This window comes from Manduca sexta, chromosome 11, assembly GCF_014839805.1.
Source record: "Manduca sexta isolate Smith_Timp_Sample1 chromosome 11, JHU_Msex_v1.0, whole genome shotgun sequence".
Taxonomy (NCBI): domain Eukaryota; kingdom Metazoa; phylum Arthropoda; class Insecta; order Lepidoptera; family Sphingidae; genus Manduca; species Manduca sexta.
The window spans coordinates 6,016,408-6,036,430 of NC_051125.1; the positions used below are offsets into that span (position 1 = coordinate 6,016,408).

A 20,023-nucleotide genomic window follows, 5' to 3' on the forward strand; every position below is an offset into this window, starting at 1 on the left:
TAAAATGTGGTCTTCGTTTCGCAACATTTAGAGTAGACTTCTCAAGATCTATAAGTGTGGGTTCTAATCCGTACGCCACTACGGGCACGTTAATTGATAATTGTGCACGGTTGCGCGTGAGTGCACCGCACCACAACTAGCGGATGATGACCTCAAGCGCCCTTTAATCAAATGTTTATTTTAATTATAAGGTCAATAGGTCCAATTGGTTATTTGTTGTAAAAGAGAATATGATATTCCAGTAAAATTTATAATATATTAGAGATCGCAATGCCTAATAAGACTATGTCAAAGGCAATGTGCATTAATGTGTACCAACCTTAAAAGAAATGATATCGATGTAAAACTATACTATAAGGAAAATAACCAACATAAATATACCTAATATATCTCCAAAATATTAACGTGTTTAAAACAAATCGATTGGGCTAATGCCGTTGTTTCGAACAAAACCAATACTTTGAATTTGTTGTTATTAATTATAAACACTGCCAATCTCATGAACTGGACTATATTCTTGACTTATAACGTCAATTTTTTAAAATCTGCCTCCTAACCACGAATTAAATTTTAGATTAAATCTCTATATACATCATTATAATTTTAATAATAAATATTATTTTTACACAAACTGAGACGATTTTTTTTATATGGCACAGTGACCCCACTACACCTGATGGTAAGTGGAGTGGGGTCCAATAGAATGACGACTACCGAAGGATGATTACCCCTAGGCAGTCGACACAATTTTGCCGTCTGTTAGAACAGGATATGCACAAGCTGTTCCCTGAACGCCACACTTACATGGGCGATTACGGCTGGTTTTAACACCTTGTGTACGGTGGTCGATATCCGGGCGGATATAAAGTATATCCTACCATTTAGAAAACAATGTTATCAGTCTTGGAATATGTAGTATACTATCGATGATTATTATAGTAAAAATAACTAGTCAAATGATAATTAATTATCTGTGGGGCATTACGTCAGAATTGATAAAAACCGATTACCATACGAGCAGGCAAAACAATCGAACATAGAAATATCTTCTCAGTTTTAATCTTATCTGTGACAATGTAATCAACCTAACACACACGGCACATGATATACTTTGCAAATATATTTCTACTGGTACAATCGATAAATTATCAATGAAGTCGAATTATTTGTATGTTTGTTCATAATGTAAGCATTATGAAGACACATAGGTATATTTTCCAAAAGTGATATCTCTCTAATCGGTAAAAATGTATGAAAAGATGTTGGAAGAGACAATTTGAAATTTCGTTGCATGATTTTATAGTCAATTCAATCAATGAACAGAATGAATGTGTTTTACAAAAATATATTTTTTTTATAAATTTTCGATATAATCTCAGAAGAATTTAATTACTTACATTTTATTAATAACGGAATAGGATTGTCGTAAGGCAAGAAGCTAACAAATAATACAAAAAAAAATGTATAAGATTAAGAATATTATGTTGCAGATCTTCACATAATAGTATACGCATGAAAGATCGAGGCAAAATTAATTCTCATTCATAAATAATTAAGCATTTCTGAATGATGTGTTACGCATTTTCTTTATCTAAGGAATTTTGCCACGTTATAATTTAAAATTATTACTTGGGTTATCGCGAATTCAAGACCCTTCTTTCCTATATTAAACTCTGGAAAAGGACCTATTGATGATTCTTCTCTTATTGTGTAAGTGGTAGTGACACCTAATCACGTGCATTCTATTAATTTGATAGCCAACTATTTCATAAAATGGACAAGCGCTAAAATAATATACATTTTACGAGATAAAACCAGGAAGGGAATGTAGGTATATTGTTATCAAGTACTCTCAAAATAACCGTCAGAGTGTTTGAACCGAGTTGTCGCAGATACACATTCGAACATCACAAGTTGTACGGAAAAGGTTGTTGATCCTGAAATGCGTCCAAATAATCTGGAAGCAAATCAAAGTGATCCAGAAAATGGAGTCAATGCTATGAAGAATACAGCCCCATCAGCACCGTCGGCTCCAACACCCAGTGGTTCAGGCAACTATAAGTTAAAATTGTTTCAATTGACAATGAACTTGGTGGCACACATACTCATTGGTGCCGTTGTGGGTATATCGATGATATTCTCCTTCCAATATGGATTGCCGATGAACGCTACACTTCAGCATATCGTATTGTGTGTTATTGGTGTAAGTATATTTTTAAAACATATATTTAATATTAAAAAATTAAATTAAATAGACAAGTTTTTAAATCATAATAATTATTCTTATTTTAAAACATCAATAGTCAATGTTTAATGACCAATTCTAGTAAACCGATCGCAATCACTGTTCGCATGGATTGCGAAAATGGATCAGTCAATTATAATAAAGATTGCTCACATTCTCACAGGCGGCTTATTTAAAAATAAAAACTTATTCCCGGAACTGCTTTTTTAAAAATAATTTAAATAGAAATTTATTCCCAGAATCGATTTCAATTGCAGATCAGATATAGCAATTGAGATCGTTTATACTTTTGATTCTAAGTCAATCGTTAATCAATATAATATTTAACCACTCGCTATTAGAGATGATGACATATCAACATCGTATATAAATAACTTTTGAATAGCCTCAAGATTTTAAGCTTTTCTAAAAAAAAAATTATACAGTAATTAAAATTTTGTCTCATTGAATTTGATAATTATATTTTGACGTAAGCACTAGAGTGACATTAAAATTGCTCAAAACCTACAATGTATAATATTTTTTGTAATGTCATAGCTTACAAGTTATTATACTAAACAATGTTATCCTATTATGTTTTATTTTTCAAATCTTATGTCTTAAGGCTAGAATAACAAATTATTAAACAAAGTTATTTGGGCAATGTATTTTGAACGATATACGTATTTTCAGTATCAGCTATTAACGTCGCAAGCCATTCTCAGTTTGTCGCCTAATAATGGCTGGTCTGGGCATCTTAAACTAATCCACAAAAGGCGCGCGCACTGGATTCTGCAAACTGTAGGCTCTGGCTTGGCTATTGCTGGCAACTTTATTAAGATCATCGACAAAAGTGTGCATTGGAACACACTACATGGAATATTTGGTAAGTTTATGTAAATATATAATACTTTTTATTTATTAAATGGGTGGAAAAAACAACGTTGACACTCCAAAGGGATTTTTATAGCAGACGTCATGAATAAGACTGATAATATTTTTTTAAATGGATAGGTCCCAAGTAGTACATATAATTAATTCACTGTTTTCCCGAAATATACTTAGTCGATAAAATATGATAAAAAATAATTCTGTAGCATTTAGAAAGCAAAATAAAAAATACACCACGCAACAAAACCAGACTTCTTTTATGTTGCGGAATTAACTGCATGTCATGTAATTTTATCCTTTTTCATATTTTGTATTTTTGATTTATTGTATGTCATTAACTGAGTACATGTATTTCCAGAAAACGGTGAATTCAATTACACCTTTTATTGTCAGTAATTGTTCAAGATGTCTAAACACCCTATTACCAAACTAAGAATCCCGAAAGTAATATTTTATACTTAATATTATTCTGAATTAATTATTTTATTAGCGTATTACATTCAATCACGACAAATTTAGAAGATTACCTTCCTAAAATAGGCACTACTAACGTATGTTTATATTCCCCAGGTCTTGTAGCACTGATCTTCACTATAGTGAGCTTAGTCAACGGCGTCACATCACTCTGGGCCTTCGAACTACGAAAATACTTACCAAGCAATCTATCTAAGATCTCGCACATATTATTTGGTACGATAGCCTTCGCCAGCTCTTCTCTGTCACTCTGTTATGGATTTGACAAGGGCATGTTCAGAAATTGGCTGTCAGATGCATTAGCACACACCCTCATCGCGTTTACGGCAATATTTACTTTTATAATCATTATTGATCCTTGTATTTCATTTTTCTCGAAGTCATTAAGGGCTATCAGAAGATAAATTGTTAATTCTGGTTAATTATATGTATAGATTATTATTTCTGTGATATTAATGTTTTTTTTTAAATGTAACAGAATAAGATGATAAGATTGTCCGCCCAATATTAGATACCATACCTTTGTGAGCAAAAACAATATTAATATCACCCAGAAATAACACAAGCCTTGGTGAAGTACTATTTTGGTCACTCTTAAATATTAGTTGTAAAGTTCCATTATGTCTAGTAGAACTTATCTGGTGGACTTACATCCTGTTACTTGGCAATAAAAAGACAAAATAAAGAGATCAACACACACGAGTATGCCATACATTACACAATGTGTAGGTGCTTGTAAATTACATATTATATTGGACATCGTAAGCATGAAATATTTGAATAAATTAAATATATACATTTGTTTTATTTTATTTAAATAAATAATTATAAAACCTCACAAATGTCATCACGATTATATGTAAGTTATCAACAATCTGATCAATACCTCGGATAGAACACATCCGACATCAAAGTCCACTCACACAACAACCACCACAAAACATCAACACACTTAGTTTCGATTACAAACAACCGATCGGAATGGATAACTGCAAACCGTAGTTCCAACTATCTTTATGACATCTAAACTTATAAAGGAAACCAGTAGAAGAGTAATGGGTCCCGATACGCACATTCTGGAATATTGCATTGTTGCGATTGCTAATGTTTGAGATGTACGGCCGTATCTTTTGATAAATGCGACGCTGGGCGCTGGAAAGCACACCTTTGACCGAGAGCCTACTGTGACATTATTCGTGGGTGCACCATCGGTTCTGGACGTGGATTTAGGAACTGTAGGATGCGATCAATGATTTAGGTATTATGTATTAGGAAATTTACCTGCACACTCTGATATGGTATTTTTAATACATATAGCGTAAATGAAGTTGCAAGTGTAAACTGGGCGAACAAAATATTGTTCGCCCATAATATTAAACCTTATAATAATAAGGTTTAATATTTGACAAAAAAATGATGAAAATGTACAGCAAACAAAAACATCCGCAGCAACGGTAATATTATAAATGATGTATAAATATTGCAGATATTGTAAACAATACTACATAGAATATTCGAATGGAATATTCGTACTAAAGATTATCATCAGTGCGACGGATAGTATTGATAGGAGTTTGCTGAAGTGCGTTCCGTCTAGATAAGATGAGGTCGTCGAATCATTTGATAACACATCTGAATGCAACTCTAAATTCATTGCTATCAAAACGTAAATATGTATTTATCTATACTATTACATAAACCTGAAGAGTTTGTTTGTTTGAACCCGGAAATCTCAAGAACTACTGGTTCGAATTGAAACATTATTTTAGTGTTGGATAGCCCATTTATCGACTATGTAACATCACGCTTTGATCAATAGGAACGAAGCATAATTGAAAAATGTTGCAAAAACGGGGAAAATTTATTCGTTTTGAGAACTTCCATTGCGTGCGCTGTATAAAGTAACGCAACAAACATGAATGACGGAATTGTTCTTCTTAAAAAGTTCTAAAAATATAAAACAAAGTCCCCTGCCGCATCTGTCTACCTCTCTTAACGTGATAAACTCAAAAACTACCCAACGGATACCAATTAAATTCGGTATGAATATAGTTTAAGACCCTGGGATATAATTTCCGGGACTTTTATCCCGGAAAACTCATTCATGCGGCCGAAGCCGCGAGCAAAAGCTAATATTTTTATATTAGTCAATGCTACAAGCAAGCAATAACGACACCACCTGAACTTGAAATTACACAGTACTACGTGGCCTTATAGTATAATTGTCAGGCTTAGATGTTAAATATTAAATTGCATAATGCTACGTAATAACACTAGTTTAAATCTCATTTAAATGAGATACAGAAGTGCTGCCACAATTTTGTTTGGTGGCAGAAATAGATAGTAAAGTGACACCGACCCAGCCAGGCTTTCGCATATGAGAAATCTAGTACTTGGTTATACCCGAAAAACCTAAAACATAACATCAATGTCTGACGCACATAATTATATTTTGACTTTAAAATTAATATTCGTTACTCAAATATTATATTCGATATCTAGGTCATGAATTAATAAAATGTAGACCTTATCCGTTTTATTTCGAAAATTCATATTCTGAGAACGATTCAAAAGGAATAATGAGTCCATTCCTAGAAAAGAAACAACTTTATAAATTATTCCCTTTAATATTTGCCATACAGCAATAGAGAGTTGAATTATAAATCACCAATTGTTAGGCATTCTATATGTAACTTGCCTGAAAAGGAGTTGGTTTGGTTCAATAAATATAATTTTATGTTTTTATGAATGAGAATAATTTATACAAAGTTTGAATAACCAGTAATGCTCTTTCGCGAATGGACATTAACGCTTTTTTAATTGTCAAAATATGTTGTTGAATTAAAGGAAAACTGTAAATAGAACAACAAAATGATCATATACTTGTATAAATATAAAGTTTATTGCGTATTTAAATTTGCGCACGGTATCTCATCCAACCCTCAATAGGCAAATAATTTGGCTGCACCTTAGCAAAATAATTTATGTGAAACACAAATATTACACAATGCAATTATTTGTAAGAGATAAAGTTGTTTTTAAGCCACCGTAGATAAGTAAGTACTTGAAACCACAAAAGTAATCCAAAAATGACAATCATGCTACTGGATTAATTTTATATATGTCGCATCCGGGTTATGAGTAATCGAAACGGACACAAACGTCATAGTGACGTGTACGGAGCCTAGGCGGGTGGGAGGAGATAGTGCTTATAAAAGATCATTCCCAAAGTGTTGGGATTCAGTCTACTTTAACTATTTGATTCGTTTGTTAAGCCTATTATTCTACCGTGCCTGCGAAGTAAATAATTACCTACTCATGATAGGTGTTATTTCTTGTCAGTTACTTGCTGGAGCCTTATTCTCTCTCCCGCACGTTATTTTAACAGTGCGTAACAAGAACGTAACACAACGCATCATGTTTAGGACTATAGAAATTAGAAATTTGGCTTACAGAATACCATTCCACGCACATTTCTCGAAGATAACATGACACGGCCGCGTTACGCGTTTACACTATCATACAGAATAAGGGCCCTGGTGACCACAATGAGTGATCAAGGAAATAAAGATCATCCGACATATAACTATATGACGAGACGAAAAAGACGCGTGTCACTAAGTGGTACTGTACTGGGTTCGCTACCCTGTTACATCGGATGTTACACGGGCTACAAATTCTACAAGCCGGCACACAACAATACTTTCATAATGTTCCTTAAAGGCAGAAACGAACTTTGTCAAAGCCAATATAATTTAAAATGAATAGAATGGAAATCATAGTGCTTGCACTGTTGTAAACTTTACCTTTCAACTCCTTTGACACAGCAGATGATGAGCCAACTGTGAAACAAGGGGTCAGGGGTTCAATTTCCGCACTGAGATAACGGTTGGAACTAATTTACACCAAACTGTATACATAAGACCATAATAATCACATACATACACTTTGTAAACGGGAAGAAAAACATATGACAACTACAATGGTGCGAGAATTGCAAATTCAATAAAAACAACTCGATGAGCTCATAATAAAATCCCCATGAGAACTAAACTTGATATATGATGGTTCAATTTCGTAGGAAACTTGGTCACGTAGACTTTATCAGAAATATTAATCGTCTCACGTACAGAAGTTTTTCGATAACATGATAATGAATGTTTAATGGAAGTCTCACAGACTTAGAATGAAACGGCATATAAACACTCTACAATTATATTTGTCGTCAGACAATTCTTAGTACAATATTCTTCTCTTTACAAACTTAAACGTATATTGTGAAAGAATTCTCTCATGGTGGTATTGGTTTCACCAATACCAACCAGCTTTATCAACAATTATAATATTATGGTTATAAATACTTTCATACGAATCAGATAAGATTAAAACTGAGAAAATATGCTGCGTATTGGGATTTGTAAATAAATAAAAACAAAAATACCTGTCGAAATATACATTAATTTGTTTATTGAGAGTATTGATATCCAATTAGAAAGTTGTACCTCAGGACTTTAAAAAGGCAACGGGTAGCGGATAGATGCAGCTGCTCAAGACAGGGATGCTTGGCACTAACGTGAGGAGGCCTACGTTCAGCAGTGGACGACAGACTGATTGAATTGACCTTAGGACTTAGAATTGCAGAAAAACTATAGGCATCGCCATGAAGTCATTATGACTATACTATATGGGTGTTATGAATCAAATTACAAAATAAATAACGACAAAAGCATAAAATATATATTTGATTACTAAAAACGTAAAAGTAACATACCCAGTTATATTTACAAATAACATTAGTGACTAAAGTCTGATCATACATTTTAAAAAAGGGGTAGTGATTATAAAAATTGAGTAAAATATGATGAAACCTAGCAATAGATATGTGATAGTGGGGTCAGACCAATTTCTAAAAGATTCTGTTAAAAGACCCGTACAGAAGCATATAGATGACATTAGGAATGTAGGTATTCCAAAAGAAATATGGGTTATTTTCAAATATTTCTTGCCGTATAATGCGCCTGACCCGGCCAAGAAACTTGTCACCGTTAATATCACGGTTATAATACCTGGAATGATAAAAGGAACATTATTATAGAATATTACATATAAAATCAAACAAATTTATAACACCGAATATTATACCGTCACCCTTGTCGAGAATAGGTTAAAAATCAAAGATGAAAGGTCATATCTAGGAATATTATAATTTTAAACACATTCAAACATTATATGTTCACATATCCGTCCATGAAATATTATAAAAGCTAGCCAATATCACGCACAAATTCAAAATTTTATTATAGACGCATAAGGCGATACTTTGAGTAAATAGTAAGAACATGTTTTACTTATTAGTAAAATTACGCAAAATGGAAGAATCTTGCATCCTATGTCATCTGTGGCAAAGGGACTATATAATCCAATTCCTTCAGGCTTTCCTTTAGTAATTTCTCTGAAATCTAATATCATCACAATGATTTGCAAACCGCATTTATACATATTAGTACCTATAGGTTGTGTCGGATTACCTTTCAGAAAACTTTACCTTTTGCCATTGTATGTTAAACTCAATAATTTCAAATGATATGTTATTAACTAGATCAGAACGCATCTGTCCACAACACGGGATCATGTTAGCACGTCTCGAAGCAGAATATTCGCAACCCTCAAGAAGCAAACAGTGAATTCCAAATGAGTTGACCTACTTTCAGCGCTTTTAGATCTTTTTCACGCTAGTAAAAACCATTCTTATTCAAAATATTTTAGCGGAAAGGTCTTATTTATCGATTAAAAATAAAGATGTGTATTTTTTTATCACAAATATAAACTCACACCTTTCCAGAAATCAACTGAGGAGCGATTGTAGTTTAATATTTTCCATAAAATTTCACATAGGAAACAATGCGGAACATTAAAACATTTCTTAAACCACATGAAAAGTAAGCATATTTCCCTAAATTTTTACGCATAACTATACGAAAATAATATTACGAATTTATTGAATGTGTTATCAAAAAAGACAGTTACAAACACTGGAAACATCGTTAAAATAGATCTCACAGAACTCACCAGTTATTCCATGGGCAGTAACGGAAGCTCCTTTGTCGACAATAACTAACGTGGTGCCCAAGATAGCACAGACCATTGCGCACAACTGTAGGAGCACGTGCACAAATCTCCTATGACGTAACCGCATAGGTGTGGACCAACCGTTGGCATAGTTCAGGCTTAATATGGCTTCCGCCGAGAAGAAATGGTACTGCAAACGATTTATGAATGAGTACCATTACCATACAAGCCACTTGTACCGGCTGCGTTGAAATTAAATTATACGAGCCGCTTTGTGTTGTCAATAATATGGTGCGTTTATAATTTAGATATAGCTTTGTTATTGTGTTATATTGTTTGAAGAAATTTATTTATATAATCATCTGTCCGGTACTTAACTGGCTTACGAGAATTAAAAAAAGATCAATTTTGAAAACTATTCTTCAGCTATTTGAACCCAATGGAATAATTTAAATCAATAGTTATGTTGCGAAACTATTTTTAAATAATAACTTCTCTTCAATTCTATCATAGTATACTTATCTTTAGGATTTACTGTTAGCCTAATATCAAGTAAGACATGCATATTATACTCATTTAATAGTTAATTTTCTCCATCAATTCAGTGATTATACAAAATACGGATATTACCAGTAATCGCTAAGGGAATTCATAAGAAATCATTCATTTTACTAGCTTTGACTCCTGATTCCGACTAGTCAGAAAAGTCTATTACCGGAATACAAAGTAACCTATAACACTCACACTTAGTGAACAAACCATCAGCTTCAGATCATTACGTTCGGAGACTCAATCAAACTCATAGAGTTTACCTACTTAATGTTAGTATAACATAGAATATTTTTCCCACAATAGCTGAACTCTATTGTATATAGCAACGGATTCTATGGATCAATCAATTACTATTCCACGAGAACACATCCCATTTCCCGAGATAACACGTACCCTAAATTACAAACTAGAAAGTCTATTAATTTACTAGAAAGGTCTAGTGCTGTGCTAGTGCCGGATAAATAAATATTAAAAACGTGTTCAGATGAATAAGTATTTGGTAAGTCACCACAAGACCTAATTATCATTTAAAACGCCTAAGAAATTAGGTATGTCTTCGTTATTATGCTAAAAATTATGAGTTTTAGTTTAAAATCACAGAGTCGTATTTCCAGTCTTTAACTTATACAAATAAAAAAAATCATTTTTTTGTTTCAAAAGCATATCTTAAATTTCAATATTATACTTACTCCCAAAGTACATGTTAAAGCATGCACGTCTTGTGACTTCAAATAATAAAACAAAACAGCCATATTAGTAGCCCCAATCATTACATGAGACAGTCCTATTCCGATGGCACACCAAATCGTCTTACAGTACTCCCCTTTGGTTTCAATCACTAAGATTTTAATAGGACCAGCAAATTTCAACGTCCTTGATTTTCCTGATGTCATAATTGATTTGATTTCTGGTTGGTTTTTGTCTGATTTTTTATTTGTTTCTGTTGGTTGTTTAGAATTTTCGGGTTGCTCGTTGGTATCCAGTACCTGATTATGGTCTTTATTTCCTTCTGGCATTTATTAAGATGTAGTAACTTTAAGTTGAAGTAATGCTCCCATAAATATACTCACTACTACTATACTACTCATTCTCCATAGGTTACTGATGACAACAAGAATTGTTCTGTAATCTAAATGTTATTAAATGCCTGGTAGTATTTTTAATGCTCTTTGATGCCTATACAGAAAAAATAACCTTAAATTTTGACATATTGTAAAGAAATAATAGACTATAATTAAATTTACAATCTGTGACAAGCACATAATTTCAAACCAAAAAAGTTTATACTAATATCCATTATAATGTTAAGAGAAATTAAATTTAGTTTAGACTATATAATCCGGACTATGACAACATAATGACGATTTCAATAATAGTTTTTACATTATAATATATATATATATATATATATATATATATATATATATATATATATATATATATATATATATATATATATAAGGATAGAGATATATATAAGGATTAATTTTATCTAACAATTACAACTATTTAATTGTAAATAACAAAAAAGAAAACAAAATATTAGTAAATATTTAATAACAAAATCAAAATCCACAATTGTCTAAAAACGATATAAGAGGTGAGACAATAACAATGATGGTGGCAATCACACCAAATATAATTGTGCACGTCAGCATCTCGGGGACAGGAACCCACGATGAAAACTGAGGCTTTATCAACCCCAACACAAAGCACAGCGTCGATGATATTAAAGTTAATACACCGAAGAATATGTGGGGCAACTTCGATACTCCATGTGCGGTGTCCTTCGTAAAATGTACTATTGGTCCGAGAGCGACTGTCAGAATACCGAGAATGCCTGCAGCTATGCCTTTAAAAAATTAAAGTAAATTATTTAAAGTGTCTTCATTCCTCGCTTGAAAGACTGTCATTTTAGTAAAAATGCATGAAATCTTAGATCAGTTTCAATGCAATGTAGTCCCAACCATTATTATTACCGAAACAAATTTTAAATATTGTTTAATTTTGATTCATTCCGACACAAGGATGTATAAGGACAAAATTTAGATGAAGAATATTACAGAAAGTAGCCATACTATAATCTAAAACTACTGTCTTTAAATATTTTTGGTCCGAAATTTATTGTAACTTGAAATTTCATACATTGTGTGAATATTGTATGCTAAAAATAAAAATGTGCTTATCCCGCTATACCCTCGTGTCCAAATTCATGCTATTTTATGGTTGATAACAGTCTAACAATACAAAAGAATAAGAAAGAAGCACCTGTTAAAGAATGAATTGTAAATTCTGATAAGGATAACTCATCGAAGAAGAAAACCGCGATCGAGCCAAAAATGGCACAGGCCATCCCAAATATTTGCAAGAATAAGTGTTGAGTTCTTTTCTCTTGTGTTTTCATTGGTGCCGCGGCACCATTCAAATTGTTGACCATTAGTATTCCTGAAGGCAGGCATAATTGATACTGCAATAGAAATCATCAATGCTTTATAAAATATGAAATAGTATGAAACCAAGAAACTAGAACTCACCTAAAAAGATAATGTACACCCCTAGAGAGGAAAATTTAAGTCATCAAATAACTTGTCTTTCCTACTAAGGTATTCTGTATATCATCCTCTAACTTCGTGATTGTTTCAATCCAATAAATAATTTGTTAAATGCTCTAGGCAAAAATATACAGAGCTTCTCATAATTTTACGCTAATATAAAAATACATATTACTTACCCCAGCAGTGCATAAAAAAATATGCAGATTTGCACCAAATTTCAGTTTGAAAGCTAAAGAATAATAGAATAAGGTCATTGTTGTGGCCCCGATCATCATGTGTGCCACGACAATGAGGGCTGACCCCCACACTCTCCGCTTGTATAGCCTTGGTGGGGGGTCCACAAGGACAATTTTGACTGGACCAACAAACTCAGCCACAGGGGCTTCGTTCTTAAGACATTCTAGGTTGCACATCTTATTTGCAAGATCCATTTTATTACTTTCGATTTAAAGGGACTAGAAATTTTGTTTTGGAATCTAAATACTAAAGCGCATTATATAAGATAATGTACGTATTTGGGCAATTCCAGGTTAATCTATATTGACAATGACTTTTACATGAAAGTATCAGTAATACAATAATGACATACATCAGATAAACTACAGATAAGTTTGTATACTTTTCGGATATAGACTAGGTTTATCTCGAAGATAATTTTTTAGCCTTATTATATAAAAATATACATCAGCCTTTATCAGCCTATAGCTTGCCTATACGGTACACTCCTATAATTTTAAACCAAATACGTAAAAAGAAAAAAAACGGCGATAGCCTAGTAGATTGTGGAACAGACTGCCGCGACGAATGTCCGCTGGTTCAAAACCAGAGGACACACAATTCTGACTTTTCTAAAATTTATGGGCAAACATGCATTACAAGGAAACCTCTACTCCACTGTATACGTCACCCTTAAATATCGCAATATGTTAAGTTTCTAATACTAATGCTTTCTAATAAAACTTAAATAATCTTCCAACCATACCATAACAACATAATGCTTGTTGACAGAAATAGACAACGTGGAAGCCCATATGCATTAAGGTTTTGACCTTTCCTCTAATGAAATATAGAATGATTGTTTTGTTATATGATGTCTAAAAAAACGTAAGTTCAAATAGTAAACATCGAAAAAAAATTATACATAGTTCATAGAATCGGAAAATCAACATGAATGTAACTGACGTTTGACCTTTATGAAGGTATGCTTTTATGTCAAAACTTTAGAATTTTATGAGTATTTTTCAAATAAAACAACAAAGCAATTCACATTCAAAAATTAAAGAGTAAAAATCTTGAAAGCTCTCGTTGGACTATTAATATTTCAAGAATATCCAGTGTTTTGTACACAGCCGACCGGACAGACCCGCGGGACGACCGAGTTTCTCGTTTCAACACTATAGATATACAAATAAAGAAAAATAGACTATATTTCAATGGAATAAAAATGTAAACGATCGCAGAGATATCTTTGTGTACCAGAAATTCAGTTATAGGAGCGTGAAAAAGCGGATCGCAAGCGTACACATAGCGCGATCCCTTGTCGACGATGTAGCGTAAAACTAACTTCATTCGAAATTTAAAAAAAGTTTTTTGTATGCGGCCTAAATAATCACATTCTTTTACAATAGTATCATGGCCTATTTATGTAACATATATAATATTGTATTATTTAAGAAATGTTTAAAATAGATACTACAACTATACAATTATTATAAAAGCTTGTTACATATTACTTTTATCATATAGTAATCACAAAATTTACGGTTATTTATTGATAACCGCTAGTATATTTAAGTCATTAAATTTACGGTTCTTTATTGATAACCGCTAGTATATTTTATTCAAATATTTATATTTGTTTTCGATGATTATTACACCGTAATTTAGATTAGGTATCTTAGTATGCGTACAAAGTACTTAAATTTGTGATACACAATTAAAAGGTAAATTGGTATTGGTTTCATGTGATAGGTCTCTCATATGTGAGAGTCCGCCTGAGTATTTATAGGTACCACCGCAAAATCTATTTCGGCCGCCAAGCAGCAGTGTGTAGTCACTGTTGTGTTCCGGTTTAAAGGACATTGTAGCCAGTGTAACTACTGGACATAATAAGACTTAACATCTCATGTCTTAGGATGGCGAGCGCAGTGCGATACCGAACACTACTTTGTAATTCAAAGTGTTGGATAGTGTTTCTACTGTTTATGGGTTGTCGTATCGCTTACCATCAGGCGAACGGCAAGCTCGTCTCGTCATTCAAAGCAATAAAAAAAAGAAATTACATCCTTTACATTGCAATTGAAGATTTTTTTAACAAAGCTAATTACGTGGTATCAAATAATCGTTACTGACTACCCATTATCTCTCATAATATATATCAGAATAATCATGAACGTGTTGCCAGCCTCAGAGAACACACAATATAGGTAAATTGCAACTATTTGTTCACACTTCAGGTTGTTTTTCTATAAGACAGTGGTACTTCCATCGCCTAACTGGCTTATTTCTACTACAGATAAATAAACTACAAAAACGAAAACAGTCACACATCACGCTTTGATCTCCGAATGGGTAGGCAGAGGTGAAACCAGCGCACTTTCCGCCATATGTGCTCCGCCCCATGATGTGATGGTCATATCAGGGACAAATTCCAAACTAACTAATAAAATTGATTCGAACCTTGGACCTCCAGTGTCATGCCTAACGCTCATGCAATACAAATATACCACCTAGACAGTCCACTTTAATTAGCGCCTATACATTTCATAACTCGCATAAAACGTAGTTCAAAGCAAACACTTAAACAAAACTGTATTTCATCTATTATCAATATAACGTAAAGCATAAACGTACAATTCCGCTCCTTCCGAGAAACAAACTTATTGATTTAGCATTTTCCGGCACGATATGGTCTATTGTTATTGAGATATGACGGTTCATGCGAACCATGTAGTTATCATAAAAACTAATGGCGCAATATCAATACTTACAAATTGTATTATCACATAGAAATTATCTAATTTATAATAAAATATAACGATTTATTTACTGAAATTTATAAAATTGTAATAGTTCATGTCTTGAATTTTCGATAAATTGATTGATACTATATTTTCAGAGATATCTCCGTGCATCTGTTAGAGTAAGTAAAAAGATAGAGTATAAAACCGGATTCTACATAAACATTAAAACAGACCTCAAATTCGAATAGCATATTTTATATCTTTAGAGTATGCCGTCATCATTGAACAGTAAGTATTCGTTAATTAATGATTTTGTATGTTTACGTGAATATCACACATTAGAATAAAATTTATTTTCCTTAATAGTCATCATTTTGTGGGGATACACCTATTATGTGATATTTTAATATGTTTCTTCAGTCGGCTTTTTTGCTTTTACATTCGAGATTTCGTTACTTACTTATTATAAACTTAACTTATTATCACATCCCTGCTTTCCAAATATCAGGTACACAAATTGAAATAAAAAGCGTCCCTAAAAGATTGTTAAACTTTTTACACATTTAGAAATAGCGTAGTGCGCGCAATGATCAAATCTTTGTTTTTAATGTTCACTCGCAGATGAAGCCATAATCCTCTACAAAATTACTTTACCTCCGAGATTCAGGCATCCGCCGACAAAACGATACCTCGGCTCGCCTACCACCATTACCTTTTATTACTCCAAAGGTACACGGGTTTGCTTTTTTGACGTATAAATATAAGAAATTGTCGTAATACAAGGAATATCTTGGGTCGTCTTAATAAAGAGAATAATGCGCCATCTGTACCTAAACAAACTCCGCCGAAATACTTTTAAATAAATATAGCTTATTTATAAAATATTTGTTTACTGGACCTAGTTATTACGATGCGACGATGTAGTCTATGCACGTAAGGACTAAGGCATCCTGCCTAGGTCTCAATGCCACCGGATCTTGGACCTAGGCACATAGGCAAAGGATGGGAACACCGTAGGTTCTAAGTCGGTAAAAGTCTGACACGCCCTCCCGCCCATCCCAAGGCGGGAGATAGTCAACTGACGATTTACCTACGTAAAAAAAAAAAAAAATGACTAAGGCATTAGTTCTTATTTATTTTGATAAAACCTTTTACTCTATTTTCTTATTTAAGTTTAATTACATATACTTTTTTATTAAAACGAGCACGACAAAGTGGTCCCACTGCACCCGATGGTAATGGAGTGGGGTCCAATAGAATTTCGACTGACGAGGGATGATTACCGTTCGACAGTGGACACAATTATGCCTGATGGAATCGGATATACAGGCTGATCTTGGAACGCGACCAGTATGACGGGTTTTAACACCTTGTGCACGGTGGACACTATCCGGGCGGATATAAGATATATCCTACGACCATCAAAATATGTGATGAGCCAAATAGCTCTTGTTCAGTACAAGCATATATATTATAAATAAAACAATCTCATTCATATCGTTTACATTAATACGATGAATAGCACGAACACTTCTCCAAAGTTATCGATGTTCTTTAATCTGTGTCGATACACAGACTGTATCAATAACAAAAACTGTACCATAAACATTTAAAGAAGAAATTAATTCGATTCGCGGTGCAATTACGCGAAGTCACGACCACCAGTGATTCATGATTTTCATTACGATATAAATCATCTACGAGACGTGTGAATTTACATAGCATAGTCAAGAATGCGTATAAACATGCGATATAATTAAGGTAATACGTAATGAACTTTATTTGCGTTCTTGTGGTGTGTATTTCATTGTTTAATGATGTAGTGGGGATTTTATTTACGATAAATGCATGCGAGTACAGAAGGGCACGTGTAAGTAAAAGCATCGTTGATTATTCCCATGAAAATAATTTGCGAATACTGAAACAATTCCGCTTCGCAGATCTTATATAGGTCTATAAGAACAATCATTAAAAAAAATATATTATATGTCTGGAATAAACTTGTTTCGAAATTAAATGTAACATTGGACATATCTTGTATGTACGTTTTACAAATGATGATTTTTATAAATTTTCAATCTTACTTAAAAACCAAGTGCACCCAAAGCATGCAGACTACATGAATGATGCAACTTCTATTCGTATTTATGAAATGTGTCGAAAACTTCACCGAAGCTTTGTACGCGAAATGTAAATATATGAGCAGCGAACCCTTCTGCAATAGAATCGCTTAAAAGCATTGTCTTGTTTTCTTGTGAAATGAGATGTTGGGTTCTTAGCGTCTTTGAAGATTTCCTAGAGTTCGGGAACTTTCTCTCGCATGTAAGAAATGGGTTTTGAACAACATCCGTTCAGAATTTCGAGTTCAATGGCCAGGTGTCGTACTTCTGAAACTTGACCATCTTCGTAGCATATTGCTTTTGTAAAAGTTAGATTATATGGATACGTTTCCGTTAAATTATTATTCCAAAGACAAATGTTCCTGGAAATCTCACTCTCTTCTTTTCTGTTGTAGGTATTAACTATTATATGATATATGTAGATGGTTAATGAATTGTTAAGAAATATGAGGCTTGCGTATGCAAATGCTATTTCGCAACGTGATAAGTGTAGTGCAGTGCCAAGTACCTTTCAATTCAAATTTAGTACTGTGTAGGGATAATTGGTCGCATTTTATCCTTCGAGCCTTTTCCTCATCTCGATATTAACACTAAAATATGAAATCAGTTACACATGATAATATATACTTTTTAGGCTTAGCATATAAAAATATAAATTAATTATAGTTGAAATTCAAAAACAAGCGATTGATATTTACAATATCGTAATCCTAGCTATTTGAATGACCATGGAGAAATGGTAAAAGTTGAAAACACGGCGAAGTGACCAATACGTTTGCTGTATAAATCGCGCGTTGTTCCAACAATAATTGCAACAATAAACTTCACGGCTGACATGCAAAAAGTAATAAAAAATCCATCGTAGCAGCTTTACTGCGCCGTTGTTGCACCAAACTGCATATAAACCACACGATTGCTCTTTCATAGTTGCATTGCCGGTTGCTGATTTGTGCATTGTTGCATTTTATTGTCACTAACTGTTATATAATATTTATAACTGATATTACAGGTATTTCCTTGAAGAAAACTATGGTCATAAGGCGTCTGCACAATGCTGTTTCACTGAGAATTAATTTCATATTCTTAATGGGTCACACATTATTTACAATGAAGCAGTGTCGTCAACGTTGGTACCTATCCTATTTTATTATGGTACTATTGAAAACCACAACTATATGACTATCTACTCGACTTTACCTGACTAATGATGAAATTTCTGCTCTATTTTCCTATTGACATTGAAATTACAATTCCAATATTAATCTAAGGTATTCTTTCTACTTTACAAAAGATCGGAAAATGAATAATGAGTCAACTGCTACTGAAATCGACAACATTTAAGGGTTCAGTACAATAATAGCAAAATTATTTGCATAACACAAAACTTATAATTTGAATCCTATTAACATAAAATTTAGGAGGTTAATTGTGTGGTTGTTGATTATTACTTGTACACTTAAAGTTAAGAAAAAAACACTCTTGGCATCTATATAAGTCACCAAGCACCACCGGTAGTATTCAATATGTTACCTAAATATTAAAGTGGTCGGAACACAGAATTAAAGCAATGCCGAATTTTTCTTTTTGTTTTAATTATACAGAATTGATTAGAAATAAAATAAAACTACGACACTAAACGCAAGTTTTCTAAAATATATAAAAGTACAGTAAAACAAATTCCGACGGTAATTAAGTCATTTGTAGTTAACTCAGCAAAGCTGCGAATTCTTTGTAATTTAGTGCTATTCTCTTTCGTATAGCCGCGATATATACAAAGTCGCTCGGTATAAACAAGCAGTTTGAAGTGCTAAAAGCAGCATTCACCTCCAATTTGCGTACATTTTTGTTTCAACTCGCAGCTGGTTTTTGTTTCATTAAGTCCGCTAGTCTAGGCTCGGGAATATAGGTCCTAGCCTATTGTCTCGTGGCATTGTGGTATTCAGGCTTGTGCCAGTCAACGAGCAATTTTCTCATTCCCCATTATGCAGTGTTATTATTCTCATTGTTAGGGACACATACATATTGTCTTATTAACGCTCTAATGCGTCAGAATGGTGCCGTTGAATGGAAGCCACGGTAAGTGTTGCTATTACGTTTTATGTGGTTTGTTGGAACATGTTTGCCTTTAATCATAAAAAATTAACTCTATTATTTGTTAGTCGTAGGCCACTTTGC

The 20,023-nt window shown here is 33.1% G+C and overlaps 3 protein-coding genes and 1 long non-coding RNA gene across 4 annotated transcripts in view; 1 reads left to right on the plus strand and 3 right to left on the minus strand.

Annotated features, from left to right (window-relative positions):
• LOC119188998 overlaps window positions 1–7,642 on the minus strand; it is a 124,691-nt gene extending 117,049 nt beyond the window's left edge. The window contains exon 1 of the long non-coding RNA XR_005112204.1: window positions 7,396–7,642. This is a non-coding gene — a long non-coding RNA (uncharacterized LOC119188998). The remainder of the gene's footprint in view (window positions 1–7,395) is intronic.
• Window positions 1,875–4,389, plus strand: LOC115442779. Its single transcript, XM_030167934.2, has 3 exons — window positions 1,875–2,203; window positions 2,918–3,110; window positions 3,686–4,389. Exons 1-3 carry the CDS (start codon window positions 1,943–1,945, stop codon window positions 3,991–3,993), a joined length of 762 nt encoding a protein of 253 aa, XP_030023794.2. The 5' UTR covers window positions 1,875–1,942; the 3' UTR covers window positions 3,994–4,389.
• Window positions 7,643–8,312: 670 nt separating the features above from the next.
• Window positions 8,313–11,458, minus strand: LOC119189000. Its single transcript, XM_037437466.1, has 3 exons — window positions 10,900–11,458; window positions 9,659–9,848; window positions 8,313–8,655 (listed from the first exon to the last, which is right to left on the minus strand). The coding sequence occupies exons 1-3, from the start codon at window positions 11,224–11,226 to the stop codon at window positions 8,390–8,392; spliced, it is 783 nt and encodes a 260-aa protein (XP_037293363.1). The 5' UTR covers window positions 11,227–11,458; the 3' UTR covers window positions 8,313–8,389.
• A 289-nt stretch (window positions 11,459–11,747) lies between these two features.
• LOC115442733 lies at window positions 11,748–13,356 on the minus strand. The gene is made up of 3 exons (XM_030167884.2): window positions 12,942–13,356; window positions 12,479–12,677; window positions 11,748–12,062 (listed from the first exon to the last, which is right to left on the minus strand). The coding sequence occupies exons 1-3, from the start codon at window positions 13,194–13,196 to the stop codon at window positions 11,776–11,778; spliced, it is 741 nt and encodes a 246-aa protein (XP_030023744.1). The 5' UTR covers window positions 13,197–13,356; the 3' UTR covers window positions 11,748–11,775.
• Window positions 13,357–20,023: the final 6,667 nt, after the last annotated feature.

Bases quoted from the DNA above. Each gene is read 5' to 3' on its own strand.
- LOC115442779 (XM_030167934.2), top strand. From the start codon at position 1,943: ATGCGTCCAAATAATCTGGAAGCAAATCAAAGTGATCCAGAAAATGGA. The intron at 2,204-2,917 runs GTAAGTATATTT...ACGTATTTTCAG, and splicing joins TCGTATTGTGTGTTATTGGT to TATCAGCTATTAACGTCGCA. The intron at 3,111-3,685 runs GTAAGTTTATGT...TATATTCCCCAG, and splicing joins CACACTACATGGAATATTTG to GTCTTGTAGCACTGATCTTC.
- LOC119189000 (XM_037437466.1), bottom strand. From the start codon at position 11,226: ATGCCAGAAGGAAATAAAGACCATAATCAGGTACTGGATACCAACGAG. The intron at 9,849-10,899 runs GTAAGTATAATA...AATCGTTTGCAG, and splicing joins CTTTAACATGTACTTTGGGA to TACCATTTCTTCTCGGCGGA. The intron at 8,656-9,658 runs GTGAGTTCTGTG...TTATCATTCCAG, and splicing joins TACTGCCCATGGAATAACTG to GTATTATAACCGTGATATTA.
- LOC115442733 (XM_030167884.2), bottom strand. From the start codon at position 13,196: ATGGATCTTGCAAATAAGATGTGCAACCTAGAATGTCTTAAGAACGAA. The intron at 12,678-12,941 runs GTAAGTAATATG...TTTCTATTGCAG, and splicing joins TTTTTTTATGCACTGCTGGG to TATCAATTATGCCTGCCTTC. The intron at 12,063-12,478 runs GTGCTTCTTTCT...AATTTTTTAAAG, and splicing joins TACAATTCATTCTTTAACAG to GCATAGCTGCAGGCATTCTC.